The following is an 18704-nucleotide window of genomic DNA, read 5'->3' as shown; positions in this document are numbered from 1 at the left end:
GTGTGTGTGTGTGTGTGTGTGTGTGTGTGTGTGTGTGTGTGTGTGTGTGTGTGTCAGTCAGGTCGGATGATTACCTGCCATGCTGTTCCTCTGATGGGTTTTTGATGACAGGGGTAAAGCTCTCCATCCGAGCATGTTGACTGAAATCATAATAGTGGTGATGTTTCTGCTGCAGCATGCAAGAAACACTCACACACCTGAATGCTGGGATATGTTCATTCTGTGTAGAGAGCTGCAGATTTAATTGACAATATCGAAATTGTAACATGGTCATGTGTGATTATTAAACTGTAATTTAATTACATATGAAGCATGTACACTACTGTTTAAAAGTTTGGGGCCAGTAAGAGTTTTTTATTAAAAGATATTAGTATTTTTATTTAGCATTAAACGTTCAATTAAAAGGGAAATAAAGGCATTAATAACGTTAAAAGTGATTTATATTTCAAATATATGCTGCTCTGTTGGACTGTCTATTGTTTTCAAATTTGGCAATAATAAAAAAAAAATGTTGAGCAACACATCAGCATATTAGAATGATTTCTGAAGAATCATGTGAAACTGATGAAGTCTTGATGAGCATAAAAGACTTCTTTCATTAACATTAAAAAAATCTTAATAGCCCCAAACATTTAATCATGAGTGTACCTACTTCATATACTCCAAATGTTGTTTTTAGTGGGCCAGAGTGGACTGAAATATGTCACACAAACTCAACATATCTTGAGGTTCTCTGAGTTTGGCTTGCTTTATGCTATTATTTTTCCACACATTTGCATAATTACAAGCATTTCTAACCATACTAGGTTATTATACAAACGTAATAGCCTGACACAGTTTCAATTTATCAGATTTTGAGTGAGGAACATTCTGGAAATTCTAAAAAAAAAATCTACAACATTTTAATATTAGATAATAATAATGTTGTTGATCATGTTATTATTATTATTTGACTTTATTGTTCCAAGAAAGTGCAATTGAGTGAAAACTGGGCTGTTATTACAGAAATTACAGCTGAACTCAAGCCTGGCCCACACTAAAAGATTTTTAAAATGTGAGAGACCGTAAACATGATGATAAAAATAACAAATCATTTTTTGGTTCCTCTAGTGTGTGGAGTGCCGTGATGTGACCAAGACAGCACACCACACACTTAACAGGTTCCATCCACAAACAGTCCTGACTGTGAACATAGGAAATCTCGCAAAATCTCTTGCGTAGGGCTGTGACGGTATGGGATTTTTTCTTACCGCGGTGAAGAAGCAACAAATCTCGCGGTTTGGCGGTTAACCGACTTTATTATTATTCTTTACTATTAACAGAAAATTAACATTTATATTAAATTGTAAATATTAATAAGTAACTATTAATTAGCCTAAAGTCACTGAGAAATGTCAATCAACGTCTTTTAAGTCCTGTATTATGCCGTCCTTCACTAACAGATACACTTTTATTTTCAGGGATCTCTGTTTGAGGAAAGTAGCCTACTTTCGGTCAGGAAATACATATTGCTTATCAAATGCCTGTAGCATGGCTTTGAACGCTGGCTTCTCAACCGTACGGAATGGTAACTTACCATTTCTTGAACCAAATAACGAGTCACGCTGTCAGTAGTGCTCGTCACTGATCGCTGCCTCTTTGGTACTTCGCATCTCTCGCAAAGGCCTCGGAGACTCCCAACTGTCGCTGCTGGCCTGTTGCAGACATTCCGGGAGTCTCCCGCATATTGATAATGGGTCCCTGATGCCCGCAAATTAGTTCAAATCTCCCGGAATCTAGAGCTCGCACATATGCGCTCCTCCAAACCGTGTCACGGCAGAGAGGGAGAGAGCGAGAGACCTTGCATGTGTGTGCTAGTGTGCCTCTGAAGCGCATAAGACAGCATGTAAGAACATAGGACTCGGGGAATACAGTAAATTATAAGCATAGATTCATGTGTTTATAGTTCATATCACACACCATATGCACTCCTTGTAACTTTCAGAAGGGAAAAAAAAAGTGCGGTGATGACCTCACATTGCGGTAGGCATCTCTGACGTCACTTTGTAGGACAACTCGGAAGTTAGCGGCGCATGGGTTCCCTCGATCGAAAAGCTATGCATTTTCCCCATAGACTTTTGGAAAATCGCAAAAAATAAGATCTGTGTTCAGAAAGAGTTGTGACCCTTACACGTTTTGTCTATCAAGATAATCTTTACAAGTTAATCCAAAATGTATACATTTTGAAGCCTGTATAAAGTTTAAAAAACCACAAGCAGACACTATAAAGTTTAAAAAACCACAAGCAGGTTATAACTGTTGTGTTTTATGTCATAGATCAAAACGTGAAAATATTTAGAGGCTTTGTTAACCACAGACCTTATTTCAGGCGATTTAGCAAAAACCCATTCAAAAAACCAATAGACTTTAGGGCGAGGGAACCGGAAGTGCTAAAATGCTAACTCACTTCCGCGTTTTGGCCTACAAAGTGACGTCATACCTTCCGCACTCTATTGCGGTGATGCGGTTATCGTCACACCCCTACTCTGGCGGTCAAATGCAGGCACGTGCACACATAGACATCAAAAGGGGCTTGAGCACCTGTGCTTTTTATTCCTGGAGAGAAAGTGCCCTTTTTTCTGGGGTGCTTTTTTTTTATTTTTGAAAAAATAATATATATTGCTGTTTGCGCACAGCTTCCCTGTCAAACAAATATGTTTATTGAATAGTGTATCTAAAAATCAGGTCAGGAATTCTGAAGCGCTCCCTCTCCCCCCCTCTGCATCTCTGCGCAGCGGCGCACTCGTATATTTTTACGTTTCTGTCAGTCTGAGGTGTCGTTGCCATAACGCGTTGCTATGGGTTGCATCACTTGCGTGTGACTGTCTTGCTTCGGACTTGACTGAAGAGGTCAGTCGCCCTTCGGGGGTCGAAAACTCCGGAGTAGGGTGTGTGGACAGCCGGCGCAACCGTAGCGAAGGTTATGCGTTTTAAAATGAAAATACACTCTGTGTAAAACCAGAAACTAAGGACTTTGGTAAAACGTATTCCACAGAGTGTTCGGGAACCGATTCTCTCGAACCAAATATGGTTCTTTCAGTGAGTAGGCCTATATGGCACGACGGCAATTTTTAAACTTTTTTTTCCAATATTAAAGGTAGTGTGTCAATTCAATTAAAAATTAACATATCACATATTTTAAAATATTACATAAAAATCATTGATGCCTGTTTGTCATGTATAATACACGGACCAATCGTCATCTGGCACATGCAGGGCACAAGAAGTTCAAATTTCATTGGACAATGTGAAGTGGAGCGGTAATTTTCTGGTCATTCATAAATCGTTGGAAAATTACATTTATGAAGTGATCTAAATCTGCGTCCTTGAAACAGTGGATGCTAATTGACTACAAAGCACTGCACAAAACAGCACCAAAAGTAGCATTAATGGTAAGTAGTAAAAAATATTACAATTTAACATAATAGTTTTCTATAATATACTTTAAAAATATATATAATTTATTTCTGTGATGCAAAGCTAGATTTTCAACAGCCATAACTCCAGTCTTTAGTGTCACATGATTCTTCAGAAATCATTCTAATATGCTGATTTATTATCAATAGCCTCGTTTCCATCCACTTTTTGCGATGTTATGTTATCGACAAAGTGAATATGCGGAAATTTTTTTTTTTACGAAATTTGCCGTCTCCAGACTGTTTCCATTCAATTGGCCTTTTACCGATAAGATTGTGTGTGTGATGACGTCACGAATGACGAAAGCGATTTGTTGCATATGTTTTGGTGTATCGCAAAAAAAAAGTGCCCTTGAGCCGTTTCCATACATTTTTTTTTTAATCGCAAAAAACAAACAAACAAACAGACAAACAAAAAAATGGAGAGAGTATTCAGGCAGTTAATTGAAATTTGACAGCTTATTGTCATTTCAATTTTACAAATAATTGCAAGTGTCCGAAATATCAGAAGACGACGGCAGAATGAAGCAGTTGCTCATCTGATAGGGCTCGAAGTAACTACCCTTATGTGACGAAGCCCAAGGGTCTGGGAGAGACCACGCAATAAGGCGTTTTGGGAGGAAGTTGTGGAGACACTTTACAGAAAGTTTTTTTTTTTTTGCCACTTTTTGCCAGGCTCGATATTACACTACACCAAAAAACTAGTTGAGGATAAATTCTTTAAAATTGGGCAATTCCAGCATTATGGACGTGACATTTGCATTCAAAACTCGAAATATAAATTCTCAGAAAATGCATTTAATACTGAAACGTCTGTTTATATGTCCATACTCCCTTAATAAAGGAGTCCAGACATTAGAAAAATATTAGTCTACACATGCGTTTTATATTTAATATGAAGGAAATACACATGAGACATGACACAAAAAATCTTTAACTTTTAGGTGGCAAAATATTTTGTAGTAATTCTATGAATTACACTGCGCAAAACAAAAGTAGCTTAATACTAACCCGATGAAGAATGCTCGGCCTCCATAGAACATAAAATATTATTATTATTTTTTTTTTCATGTTCGCATTTATGAGGAAAAAAACGATGTTACGGACGTGACAGTTCTCCGTTACGGACATGACCGCTCTGAAAGCGACTTTAAAACTTTCACAGAGACCTCAAACAGAAAGCACAAAGCCTTTCTTTAAAGTGAATTTCTTTTTTTATTAATTGTATCTTAATTCTAATCAATGTTTCATCAACCAATTGCCTGGATTTAATAAATAAGAAGTAAATATAGTAGAAAATAGATCATCAAGGCCCGTACTAGGGATGGCCCGATACCATTTTTTTTCAAACCGATACGAGTACGAGTATTTACATTTGTGTACTTGCCGATATCGAGTACCGATATTTCTACCGCAAAAGTAACTATAGGCTCCCAGAAAAGAAGACAGAAGACTATTTTAGAACACAGGTTAGAAGACTGTTTTTATTTTCTTCTCTGCTTGTTTTAACAAGTCTAAAAATAAATAATAATGAGTAAAATAATAAATGTAATAACACACAAACCACTGTTAATTTAACATAAAAGCAAGCAGTTACTGCGTGCATGGTCTGACATGACTGAATGCGCCCAAAGTGTGCTCCCTTAATAGTCTAATTCCTAAAAAGCTGACAGTTCATCGCGATCTCACACATCTGTTATTATCAATGAAGCTGACTGCACAATGAATCTTTCATAATATCCACACTTTGTTTGTTATAATTAGAGGATTTGCCAGCATACAGAATTCAGCACTGAACAAAAAAGTTTTGAGCAGTGAGGGGAGTCTATCTTAAATGCTTCTGATTAGCCATTGCGTTCAAGAAATCAACACACATGTCTGTGATTGGCTACATCGCTCAACGCTGCAAACATGTTATGAATAGAAACTCTGGCCTGTAAATCGTTTCTATTTTGTTTTAGTTGTTCTTCTTGCTTTTCTGCAACAGATGAATGAAAATCTATTAATTTTAATATGTTGTATTCATAGATATTTCTAGTTTGCGGGAGTCCCGCGAATCGTTTTATTCTCCCGGAACCCGCACACACAGAGTGAGTGCATTACCGCCCGCGCCCGCGCTCGCGCTCGGCCATCAGATCTAGTGCCGCGCCGCACTCTTTTGCGTTGGGAGTGAACGTCCCTATGCCTCAGTTCACCTCGACAAAGCACTCGCGGCGGCCAGTTTCGTTTCGCAAAATGTACGTGGTATCGGGGCGTGGTATCGGCGAATTTTTATGAGTACGAGTACGAGTATATGAGGACAGTATCGACCCGATCCCCGATGCCAGTATCGGTATCGGGCCATCCCTAGCCCGTACATTAAAAATGTAAACATTATTTTAAATGCTTATATATATGTTAGCTTTAGTCTTCTGTGTTATTTGTCTGTACCTATGTGTTTGTACAGCTGCCTGTCTTGTGTTGTGCGGTGTCCACCATTTTTCAAAGCAAAGTTACGCCACTGCCACCGACCACCGGTTTCGACACTAAAGCGGATTGCCATTGCCCTGTACAAGCTGGCAACCTGCGCGGAGTATAGAGTGATGGGCGAAACTTTCGGGGTTAGTAAAACAACCGACCATGGTTTTTGTTGTGATGACTGCACCTTGCACGTGATGAAAATATCATGTGACCCCACATTTATTTGCGTTAAAGCCCCTTTTCTCGACAAAAAGTGTTTCCAAACTAGTTTTTCGCAACAATTAAAGTATCGACATAGAATTTATGCGCTAAAGTTAAATGGAAAAGGATTGTGTCGACATTTGCAAAAAAAATATCGATAATTGGCATTTCCATCAGCTATATCGGTAAACATTTTGATGAGCTAAACCTTTTTTCGCAAAAAAAAAGTCTTAAGTGTCACTTTTTTATATCAATTTAGCACATCCTTGCTGAATAAAAGTATTAATTTCTTTTATAAGAAAAAAAGAAAGAAAATTACTGACCCCAAACTTTTGAACAGTAGTGTATATTGGTACAAAATATTTCTACTTTCAGATGCTGTTCTTTTTTTAACTAAGAATCCTGAAAAAAGTATCAACGGTAACTATATTATAATAGTATAAAGTATATTATAATAGAAAACAATTATTTCAAATTGTAGTAATATTTCACAATATTTTTCTGTATTTTAGATAAAATAAATGCAGCCTTGGTGAGCATAAAAGGCTTCTTTAAAAAACAATAAAAATAGTAGTTTATGCTTATAATACTAATATATATATATATATATATATATATATATATATATATATATATATATATATATATATATATGCCCCTTTTTAACATTTGAGCCCCTGCTCCTGAGGAACTCTCTGAGTAAACAAACATGGCTGACAACGGGCAAGAAGAAATGGCAATATTAGTGATTGGACTGCTTTTTACAGAAAATTTGTGGGGAAAAAAAGAAAAAGGTTGGGGTGGCCAGTTGTGGAGACAGCTTGCTTTCCGATTGGCCACACAACAGGAATTCTGATTGTAAATATTCAACATGTTGGATATTTAGGACTTGAGAATGGTGTGGCGCCGACATTCTTCCGAGCTGATTCAGTCACTTTTATCACACATCCCACCACAGGAAAATCTGATAAGATAATCTGTAGAACCATTAAGATAATCATGACTTTACCTAGGATTGTCGGAAGGGGAGAATTGGGACAAAAATGTGTGGGTGCTTTAAGCTGTCTTAACGCAGAACTTCCAGTTTTCATGCAGAAACTGCTGCTTGTTTCATTGCTTAGTTTTGAATAAGCATGTTGAGTGAAGTGCATTATTTTCCAGACTAATGTCAATACTGCAGGTCACTCATCCTCATGACGTTGAGAGTAATGGCCCTTAATGTCTGGTAAATGTCTGTTCTCAGTGCCACTGCTGTAAATGTGTTGAGGTTTTAGAAAGGGATTTTTCTTTTTTGTGTGTTTGTTTTATTGTCTATGAACCTCTTTGAATCCTCTATTAGTTTGTGATCGGTGAAAGCAGTTTGGGTCAACTCTAAAATTTGAATTAAACACATTGACAGAAAATCATAGACAAGATATGCACAGTAATGTGTTTTTGTGTCTTTTAAAGTGCCCCTATTATACTTATTTAAATATTACCTTTCATGCAGTGTGCAATATTGCTGTTTGTAAATGTAAAAGGTCTGCAAAGTTTTAAAGATCAAAGTGCACGACAAATGAAGTTTTGAATACTAAAAGAAAGAATTGATTCTGAACTGTTGAAACGGGTTGCCAGCAATTCCAGTATCACTTACTGTTACCTACTTGTGTAACAATGTAACATATTTGCAGTCTATCCACCTTATTCTGCTCTAAACAATGGGCGCCGCCATGACGACGACTCCGGTTGGCTACTTCCGGTTCGTACTGTATTAGCAGTGAGATAATGAGTTCAGGCTCTACATGTGCTGTTGTTGGTTCTTTTAACAATTCAAAAAAGATAAAAAAACTTTTTAGAAACTGGGTGCTTTGAGCATTTAAGATAAAAAGGAGAGAATGCCTATGTCCGGTTCGTATCAGCTACATTCAATACCAGAGAGTAGACGTTTTTGGTTAGCTGCGCTAAAACTGAAGCATCCAACGAAGAAGGTATAATACGTTACCAGTAGGGATGGGCATTTCAAGCAAAAATAATATTCGAAGATCGCTGGGTATTATGCAATTAATATTCGAGAATCGCACCCCTCCATCACATCACGCACACATGCATGTAAAGTCTATAGGCTACACACCAGAGCACATGAGCAAAGCGGACACAATATAATGTTTTTAAAAAAATTATTTCATCTATGTTGATTATATGAAAAGGGAACCGCATAAGATGAGTCATATGATCATAAGATGCCCAATATATCGGAAAACATTTGGAATGGCTCAGACATGATTTTGACCACTTATCAAGTTTTGTTTTGTAGAAAGCCTTTCTTTAAAGTGAATTTTGTTTAGTATAAATTGTATCTTAATTTTTATCAATGTTTTATCAACAAATTGACTGGAATAATAAATAAGAAGCACAAATAGTAGATATACAGGACAAGGAGGCGCGGGCACGTGAACTTGAGCGCGTCTTATTAATCAACGAAACTCAGCGTATAAGTTAGGCTACTTGCCTCACATACATGATAAGTATATCTATAGAAAGCTTGAAATGTTTACTTTTAAACAAAATAATTAAAAACGAGAAATGGGCTGCTCTCTGCTTATGTATAGGTTAATTCGTATGAAGTGTGCATTTCTCTCTATAGGCGCATTCACTTCTGCGAAGATGGCGAGTCAGCATCATCAAATTTATCTTTGCAGTCGACACTTACAGAAAACACTAGTTATTAATAAACAATTCAAATGTTTAATGCATAATCATTACTTTTGCCGGGGTTTTTTTGTGTCAAGCTTATGCGTGCGTTGAGATGCAGAATAGGCAATATTACGAAAACGCTCATTATGGTTTAGCATTCTCTCCCATATAGTATACATAACTTCCAACCCAACTTCAGTCGTGCACGGGCAGGGGCAGCCCTACTTATTTCACATATTTTCTAACCAGCACATCACTGCGGCCGTTCTGAGCAAGCGGCGCTTAATCTTCATAAAGCTTCGAACCGGAAAAGGACAACCGGCTTCCGGTTCAAACCCGCTATGAATCATGGGTAAATTCGCTAACCAGGAAAAAGGTGGATAGCTTTCATTGGCTACCCGTGAATGATGTCTACTTTGACCTTTAAACACTGTAGTTGTAGCTGAGGCCTGGAAGAGTTTGGTTCATGATGACGACATGACAACTATGTTTTCAGCGCTGCAAATCCACTTTGAATGCATTTCAAAAGAATGAGGACGGAATCCTAAACTGGAACTGATACGAACTGATACTAAAAAACCGACGGCATCATCAAGAACCGAAGACGTATCCGAAGCTGAAATTCAGATATGCTAATAGAGGTTTTGTTTCCGACTCGCGCTGTAAGACCAATCGTGGTAGACCAATCACAACTGGGCCATCTGACCAATCAGAGCCGAAAAGGCTCTCGAAAAGGAGGGGTCTAGAGAGACTGGATCTTTGATCGAACCGTTTTCAGACTTTAGAAAACTAAAGTGTTTTTTGACCATGAAACCTATTGTAGGAAACCTCCAAAACAAAATTAGGAACCTTGAAAATAGCATAATAGGAGCACTTTTAAGGAATATTTTGGTTAATTTACCTTGTGTGATTATCTTGAGTTTGTATTTTGCAAAGATAAATGGATTGTGTACATATACCTCTGTGTATTGCTGTTATCACAATAGTGTATTAATTGTCAAATAAAGTTGTAAAAGTAGAGGTTTCACAATAAAAAAATGTTTTTTGAAGATCTTCAAAAGATAACCCAAGTAGGTTTCTGTCTAGGCGAGTGCTTTTGGAGAATGAGGTGATAATTGCATCATTATCATTCATCAGAGGAGTAGCACAGTGACTGACCCACAGGACGCTCAGCATCTCTCTTCTGTTTGTCTCTGCACGAGTCATTAGTTCATTAATGAACGTGTGTCAGAAAGATAATTTGCTATTTTTGTTTGTTTGCTCAGGATAAGAAATGGATTCTCAATCATGAGGACGTCATTCTTGGAGAACTCCTTGGCAAAGTAAGTCCACATCCATTGTGCTTGTGTTTGAGACTGTTGCAGAAAAATACTGTGGTGGTCCCATGGTACAGTGATCAGATGGTAATACCATGGGACTTTGATGGAGATATACATACGTTACCATTCAAAAGTTTGGGGTCAGTACAATTTAGTTATTTTGAAAGAAATTAAAGGGTTAGTTTACCCAGAAATAAAAATGCTGTTGTTAATTACTCACCCTCATGTTGTTCCAAACCCGTAAGACTTTCATTCATCTTCGGAACACAAATGAAGATATTTTTGATGACATCTGAGAGCTTTCTATCCCTTCATTGACTGCTACACAACTACCACTTTGACGCTTCAAAAAGTTCATAAAGAGATCGTAAAATGTAGGCATTTATTTACATATAAACATTGATCAGTGAACATAAACCGAAGCTGAGCCGAACTTGCTTGACACGCTCTTCCACGTCAAGCGAACATGCTTGAGCTTCCGTTGGTTTACCACAACTGATGTGTGGGTTGATGAATGTTTATATGTGAATAAAAGCCTAAATTCAATCTTTTCTTAATTTGGACTAAAGCGCTCAATTCATATGGATTCATTTTACGATCTCTTTATGAACTTTTTGAAGCGTCAAAGTAGTATTGCATAGCTGTCAATGTAGGGGCAAAAAGCTCTTAGATTTCATCAAAAATATCTTCATTTGTGTTCCAAAGATCAACAAAAAGTTATGGGTTTTAAAAATACCTTATGGGTTTTAAACCACATGAGAGTGAGTAATTGATTTTTTGGTGAACTTACCCTTTTATGAAGCAAGGATTTTTAGGGTAGGACCTTGTGCAAAATTACATATTTTCACAATTAATTAGGTTGACTGGTTGACAGATCTGTTAAAAAATGACAGCAAAACAAACACAAAGCTAGTCGACCAAGTAGTGTGCTGGATAATTAGTCGTCTAAAGTTAACCATCGCTAGTACTACTAATATGGTGCATGTCCAGAAAGCCATGTTATGGTGCATGTCTAGAAAAACTGCCATTGTTCTTTTTGGTATTTTTTATTATGTTAAATGAAATAAGATGCTATGTGCTTTTGGACAAATGTTGTTTTTAGGGAAATTTTGGGGAGGTTTTTAAAGGAACGCTGCGAGATAAAACCCCAGTGGCTGTGAAAACTTGTAAGGAAGATCTACCACAAGACCTCAAGATAAAGTTCCTCTCAGAAGCCAGGTGAAGACACATTCACCGCTGTATGCTTTACGGCACACTTTCTCATTTTTCAAACTTCACTTTGTTCACATTCTCCTAAAAATAATGAGTGATGAAATAATGTGGTCATGTCTATATTCATTTATGCTTTCTCCACCTCTAGGATCCTGAAGCAGTATGATCACCCGAACATTGTGAAGTTAATAGGCGTCTGTACCCAACGGCAGCCCATTTACATAGTAATGGAACTTGTAACAGGTCAGTAAACTGGATCTTCGTCTCAGCCATTAGCCACTGAAACCCATTCTCGTTAAAAGTTGTTGAATGCTTGTTTGGGATGCTGGTGTCTCTTTTAATTTATTGCTCATCTGTAGCTCATTTACTTTGCCATTTTTCAATAGGTGGGGACTTTTTATCATTCTTAAGAAAGAAAAAGGAGGACCTTAAAACAAAGCAACTGGTAAAGTTTGCATTAGACGCTGCTGGAGGAATGGCGTACCTGGAGCTAAAGAACTGCATACACAGGTAAGGAAAACTGAAAAGCTTCAGATTTAACAATGATGCACCTTATCCTAACAAAAACGTGTCCGGTTAAAATTAAAAGAATGTAAACAATATCGTATACAATATTTTGCATAACTAAAACGGTTTGTTTTTAGGAACATTTTTGTGATTTTTTTCATGAACCATTGCCCCTGTTTCTCATTACCTTATCTGGATGTTTTACTTTTTATGTATCTCCAGATATTACTAGCAGTGGCGTCTGGTGGGTTTTAAAATACAGGAGGCACAACATGGCTTTAACTGGGGTTTGAAAATTAGCGAGTTGGGTGGAGTTGGGAATCAAGTAGTTGGGTGTTATGTACTATAATAACACCTACAAATGCAACTCATTATATACACTACATGTCTCAATAAAGAGATAATATCTGTGTTAAAAGAGCACATTCGACCATTTAGTGAAGCTGATTGCTTTAGCCCAGGGGTTTCCATTTCTAGTCCTCGTGCCTCCCCGCTCTATACATTGTTTATGTCTCTCTTATCTGACACGCTCAGTTGAGGGGTGGGTTCCAGTCCAAAGCAGGTGTGTTTATATGCATCTGTTCGCGGGTGTAAAGTGTGCTAGACGCGACAGTTACAAGTCAACTATCATGATTACGGGTTAAATAAGATACAAATATATATTACCAAATTATGTTTATTTTCATATTTATCATTGCAACATACTCTACATTTATCGTTCTGTTTAGGGCTTTTGAATTGGACAGATTAGATTAAGTGAAAATTTATAATTAGTTAATATTTATATGGATAATATTATACACATGTATATTAAATTAAAGTATGGTCATTTATATCATATTTATGTACAAAAGTAGCTATATTATTGCATCAAACTGTAAAACTCCTCTAATATGCGCAACTTGAGTTTCATCTGAGTTTGAAATCGCAGGGTGTTGCAAATAAACACACTTTGTCAAATGAAGTGAACTTCAACAGATATCCCAAGCTCAGGGAATAGGCAGCAGTGAACACTTTATGGGGACCCTGTCAATCGGTACACACCCGAGTTCATGGAGCTCTCTTCTAACAAGCTGATGGATTAGATAAGAGAGACATACAAACTCTGCAGAGCGGGGAGGTGCGAGGACTAGAATAGTGAAGCCCTGCTTTAGCCTGTATCCAACTTAGGCATGGGGTCTTCCTTCATTTTTAATTTATAGCTGATGTTTGAATGGTAGCTTGGTAAACTTGTTGGTGACACAAGTTTACCAACAAGTTACTCAGACACACCTTAGCACAGTTTTCCAATCGAAGAGCAGCGGTGGTCCCGACTTCAGTAATATTTTATGGTGATGCAGTGGTTAAATAACAAGTATTAATGAGTTGATAGCCCTGTTCACGGATGTTATTCCATGTTGTAGACGCCAAATCAGTTTTCTTGCCACTAAAAGCAAATTTTGAGTGGGAAAAGACTAAATATAAATGGAATCAGTACATAAAATGCTCATTATTAAAGATATACGAGAAACATCGAGTGCTCTTTGCTATCGTGGCTATTTATCTGCAGCGAAAGTGCAAGCACCGGTCAACCTGGGTTCAGGTTCAGCGAGAATCCCCATATGTACACGGAGACATATCACAAATTATAGGAAAATAATCACAACAGGATGTAGTGACGGATCACGTGCGCACCACTGACTTCACTCCTATTGGTTGTTGCTCCCTAAAGTCGCTATTCATTTGCAGAAAGTTAAACATCTCTTAACTTTGTTGCTTCGCTGGACACGCCTACATCCTGTCACAAATGATCATTGTCTCTCATGACTCGGGAAATCGCCAGCCCTCCATTGAAACGAAAGGGATCATGTCACGTTGTAGCTGCTTGTTGCTATCAGTGTGAATGCAACTTTAGAAGGAAACTACCCATAATGCCAACAGCAAAGCAGCTCACTGTGTTGTATTAACATCATTCCATGAAGGCTATAAATAAATATATATATATATATATATATATATATATATATATATATATATATATATATATATATATATATATATATATATAATGTATATATCAGAGTTTCCGCTATAAAAAAATGGTGCCGGTCATAGTGACTGGCAGAGGTTTCGTTTTACGGACATTTTGATGATATGCCGGTCAAATATCACCTCTTAATTAGTCAAGTTGAGGAAAACTGGAGGCAGTCTATGTAACTGAAAAAAATGACATAATCAGGCCGTATAGAATGCAACATGTTATTATTAGCTTAACTTTCAAATAGACGGAAAAAAACATGAACGTCTGATTGGCGTCAATCAACGCCAATTGTTTTTTACTATGGTTTCACACACATTCACTTTTTGAAACATTGAGGCACGGTGTACCTAATAAATAAAACATCTCCAGTTAACTAGCAGATTATTAATTTAGTTCGCTATTAAATAAGAGATCTAGCGCTAAAATCTGTTGTTTTTGAAATCAAGCTGAGCGCTCGTGTCTGCTGCTTTCAGTTGCATGGAAGTAAAATAATGTCAAATGTTTTTGAAATAAAAAGCCTGTTGAATTGCACTACTTGAAAAAAAATAGGCATTGCATTAACCATGCTTGCATTTTAATGCATTGTATTTTTAGGGCTTGCATTTTTAATGGGCTGAAATTCAACATGGTTGAATATTTAAGCTGTGAATATTTCAATTAAAAACATTTCAAACACATTTTCATCATTAAAAATTCAAAAATCCATATTCACCCTTCATATTTCATTTCCAAAATATTCAAACTGTTTAAAAATACAACCTATAATATTCAATAGGCAATTTTCGGTCCATTTTATTTCGCTTTGCAAATTCGCTTCCACAAATTCAGTGGTTCAAATTCGACAGTAAATTCAACATTGACGTCCAGGAACTGCAGGAAAAGCAGTAGATTGCCGAGCATACTCTCCATCTGCTGTTAGTCGACCTCACCAGCAGGGGGTGCAAGCGCTTGTTGTTGATGAAGACCAGCAAAATTAGAGCAAGTCATTCATTCATAAAACTCATTTACAGCAATGTAAGTTTATTTGTGTTTTTTATGACGGCTGTTTTTGCTAAATTCGGTGCCTTCACGGTTACTTTTCCTGTGTAGCCTACATGCATTCCTGTGTAGCCTACATGCATATCGCTGCGCGAGTTGCGCAATCTTCACTCGGACACGCGTTTCAATCTATCGCCGTTGAGGAGACTCTCTATTCATTCCGGTGAAATCACAAAATAAAATGTACACAAACGTGTCCCTGCTTGATATAGACTGTGTAACCATGCACCGATGAACATATGCTATTCAGTTTTGATGAGTGAAAAAACTGTACAAGTGCGCGGATTAGAACTACTGATCTATAGGCTATAATGAGATGTTCCTGATTCACCATCGTCTGGCCTCTGAAAAAAGCTTTTAAGGCTAGTCTGCCTGGGCCTGGCCATATTGGAAACGTCTCACTCAATCGTTCGTTGTTTAGGTCTATATTACAGCCGTTTTAGGTGTGCGCTTTATTTGAAATGCAGCATGCGATGTGGTTTCATAACTTTCAAACGGTAGAGCCTGTTCCTTTAAATTTATAACATAGCCAAAGTTCGGTGTATTTTTGCTTTATACATTTTAGGCTTATTCTCAAATTCCGATTGTGTTAGGGGGGCGGGATTATTAGGCAATTTTAATCTGACAATTTGACCGGAGAGATTTAATCATGTCGGACATTTCATTTTTTTCCTGGCCAATGTCTGTACAACGGAAACTCTGATATATATATACCGTATTTTCCTTAAAAGCCTTTAATTTTCTCAAAAAACGACAGTGCGCCTTATAATCCGGAGCGCCTTATATATGGGTTAATTGGACCAATTGGTTAATAACGCACTCGTGCCTGCTCACATGCGCTCACTCTTACTAACAGACATACGAACAGGCACACTGTCCCCGGCGCTACTCACGCGTCACAGAATGTTCATAAAGCGTTCACAGTAACCGGGTCGTCTCATTCAAAACAGCCAGCTGTTGCTGTCAGCGAGCCGCCGCACATGAATACTCGTATGAGTCAGGCTGCGATTGTAAGTTACGTGCCCGCCCCAGCGCGCTCACGCTTACTAATAGACGCCTCGCCTCCGGCGCCGCGCACTCGCTACATTCCCTTTAGCACATCTAGTGGATACATAACGCAAACCCAGTCAAACGTTTGACTGCAGTATTTTATGCGCCTTATAATCCGGTGCGCCCTATATACAGTTAATGTTCTAAAATAGTTCATTCATTGAAGGTGCGCCTTATAATCCGGTGCGCCTTATAGTGCGGAAAATACGGTATACAGGTCCTTCTCAAAAAATTAGCATATTGTGATAAAGTTCATTATTTTCCATAATGTAATGATAAAAATTAAACTTTCATATATTTTAGATTCATTGCACACCAACTGAAATATTTCAGGTCTTTTATTGTTTTAATACTGATGATTTTGGCATACAGCTCATGAAAACCCAAAATTCCTCAAAAAATTTGCATATTTCATCCGACCAATAAAAGAAGTGTTTTTAATAAAAAAAAAGTCAACCTTCAAATAATTATGTTCAGTTATGCACTCAATACTTGGTTGGAAATCCTTTTTCAGAAATGACTGCTTCAATGCGGCGTGGCATGGAGGCAATCAGCCTGTGGCACTGCTGAGGTGTTATGGAGGCCCAGGATGCTTCGATAGCGGCCTTAAGCTCATCCAGAGTGTTGGGTTTTGCGTCTCTCAACTTTCTCTTCACAATATCCCACAGATTCTCTATGGGGTTCAGGTCAGGAGAGTTGGCAGGCCAATTGAGCACAGTAATACCATGGTCAGTAAACCATTTACCAGTGGTTTTGGCATTGTGAGCAGGTGCCAGGTCGTGCTGAAAAATGAAATCTTCATCTCCATAAAGCTTTTCAGCAGATGGAAGCATGAAGTGCTCCAAAATCTCCTGATAGCTAACTGACTGTGGGTACTTGACACTGGACTTCAGGCATTTTGGCATTTCCTTCTCCCCAGTCTTCCTCCAGACTCTGGCACCTTGATTTCCGAATGACATGCAAAATTTGCTTTCATCCGAAAAAAGTACTTTGGACCACAGAGCAACAGTCCAGTGCTGCTTCTCTGTAGCCCAGGTCAGGCGCTTCTGCCGCTGTTTCTGTTTCAAAAGTGGCTTGACCTGGGGAATGTGGCACCTGTAGCCCATTTCCTGCACACGCCTGTGCACGGTGGCTCTGGATGTTTCTACTCCAGACTCAGTCCACTGCTTCCGCAGGTCCCCCAAGGTCTGGAATCGGTCCTTCTCCACAATCTTCCTCAGGGTCCGGTCACCTCTTCTCGTTGTGCAGCGTTTTTTGCCACACTTTTTCCTTCCCACAGACTTCCCACTGAGGTGCCTTGATACAGCACTCTGGGAACAGCCTATTTGTTCAGAAATTTCTTTCTGTGTCTTACCCTCTTGCTTGAGGGTGTCAATGATGGCCTTCTGGACAGCAGTCAGGTCGGCAGTCTTACCCATGATTGCGGTTTTGAGTAATGAAACAGGCTGGGAGTTTTTAAAAGCCTCAGGAATCTTTTGCAGGTGTTTATAATTAATTAGTTGATTCAGATGATTAGGTTAATTGCTCGTTTAGAGACCCTTTTCATGATATGCTAATATTTTGAGATAGGAATTTTGGGTTTTCATGAGCTGTATGCCAAAATCATCAGTATTAAAACAATAAAAGACCTAAAATATTTCAGTTGGTGTGCAATGAATCTAAAATATATGATAGTTTATTTTTTATCATTACATTATGGAAAATAATGAACTTTATCACAATATGCTAATTTTTTGCGAAGGACCTGTATATATATATATATATATATATATATATATATATATATATATGTGTGTGTCAACTAATGTAAGTTTGGAATTTGATGATTTATATTTAGTAATATCCTCTTAAACCACCCAACTAGTAGTAGCCCAAGAGTACCTTACTTTTTCTTTATCTGAACAACTCAGCCACCCATTAAAACATCAGGACCTAGCGGCACCATCCTGTCCAATTCGTCTTGCTTCTTTCTGGTGGTGATTTTTAAACTGTGAAATGGGCTTTGGTGCATTGTGCTGTTTGAGGCCGAAGCCAGCCGGCTGAATACATGTCGCTCAGAAATGAGCTTTGGGCGCTCTATCAGCACCCTGCTAAAAATCCATTTACTATCAGACATGATCATGTTGGGGGCGACGGTGGTTTGAGCACCTTTCTGTCAGATCAACCCTCTCTCCTCCGCTACCCCCCACTGTCTTTCTCCATCTCATGTCAGCAAGGCAATTTTTGGGATGTGACAACCTAATAGGGTTGTGTAGCTGAGGATGTGAGGATGTCTGCTCAGCATAAATGCCAGCGAGAGGCACAGCAGTGGCTGTGGACTAGAATCTTAAATCACTGGTTGGGGATGAAGAGAATTGATAGAATCATCTTCCTTGTATGAGGGAGATGTTACGAATCTAATGATCGGCTTTTGTAGACTTTTAAAAAAAGGGCCTGCTCTTTAAGATTTGTTTTAGGTTTTGAATGTTGTGATATGAAAACTCATCACTTATTTTTTTTTGGTCTACCCAGCTAATGTTCAATCAGTGCCATACTCAACACTCAATAGCAGTTATTTAATGTCTGGACTGGAGAGTGTTTTTAAGGGGCTGTTTACTCCACCGTTATCATCTAAAAACATAATGCGTTTATGCTTTATTATGCCTGTTCATTTACACGATAGCGGTATTTTAGGACCTGAAAATGGTTTCAAGGTGCAAGTTTTTTGAAAACTATACCGTTATCGTCTCTGTGTAAACTACAAACAATTGTAGTGTTTCTTTACAAAGT

The 18704-nt window shown here is 38.0% G+C and overlaps 1 protein-coding gene across 4 annotated transcripts in view; it reads left to right on the top strand.

Annotated features, from left to right (window-relative positions):
• fer (fer (fps/fes related) tyrosine kinase) overlaps positions 1-18704 on the top strand; it is a 45302-nt gene that overhangs the window by 19828 nt on the left and 6770 nt on the right. For all 4 annotated transcript variants that reach the window (XM_077206460.1, XM_077206458.1, XM_077206457.1 and 1 more), the window contains exons 13-16: positions 10055-10111; positions 11211-11326; positions 11469-11563; positions 11707-11830. In XM_077206460.1, the coding sequence (XP_077062575.1) occupies positions 10055-10111; positions 11211-11326; positions 11469-11563; positions 11707-11830 (392 nt within the window). The remainder of the gene's footprint in view (positions 1-10054; positions 10112-11210; positions 11327-11468; positions 11564-11706; positions 11831-18704) is intronic.

This window comes from Siphateles boraxobius, unplaced genomic scaffold (assembly GCF_051911475.1).
Source record: "Siphateles boraxobius isolate OS27281-9 unplaced genomic scaffold, OSU_SipBor_1 56, whole genome shotgun sequence".
Taxonomy (NCBI): Eukaryota; Metazoa; Chordata; class Actinopteri; order Cypriniformes; family Leuciscidae; genus Siphateles; species Siphateles boraxobius.
Note: the sequence above shows the minus strand (reverse complement) of the source record. Positions and strands in the feature narration are given on the sequence as shown.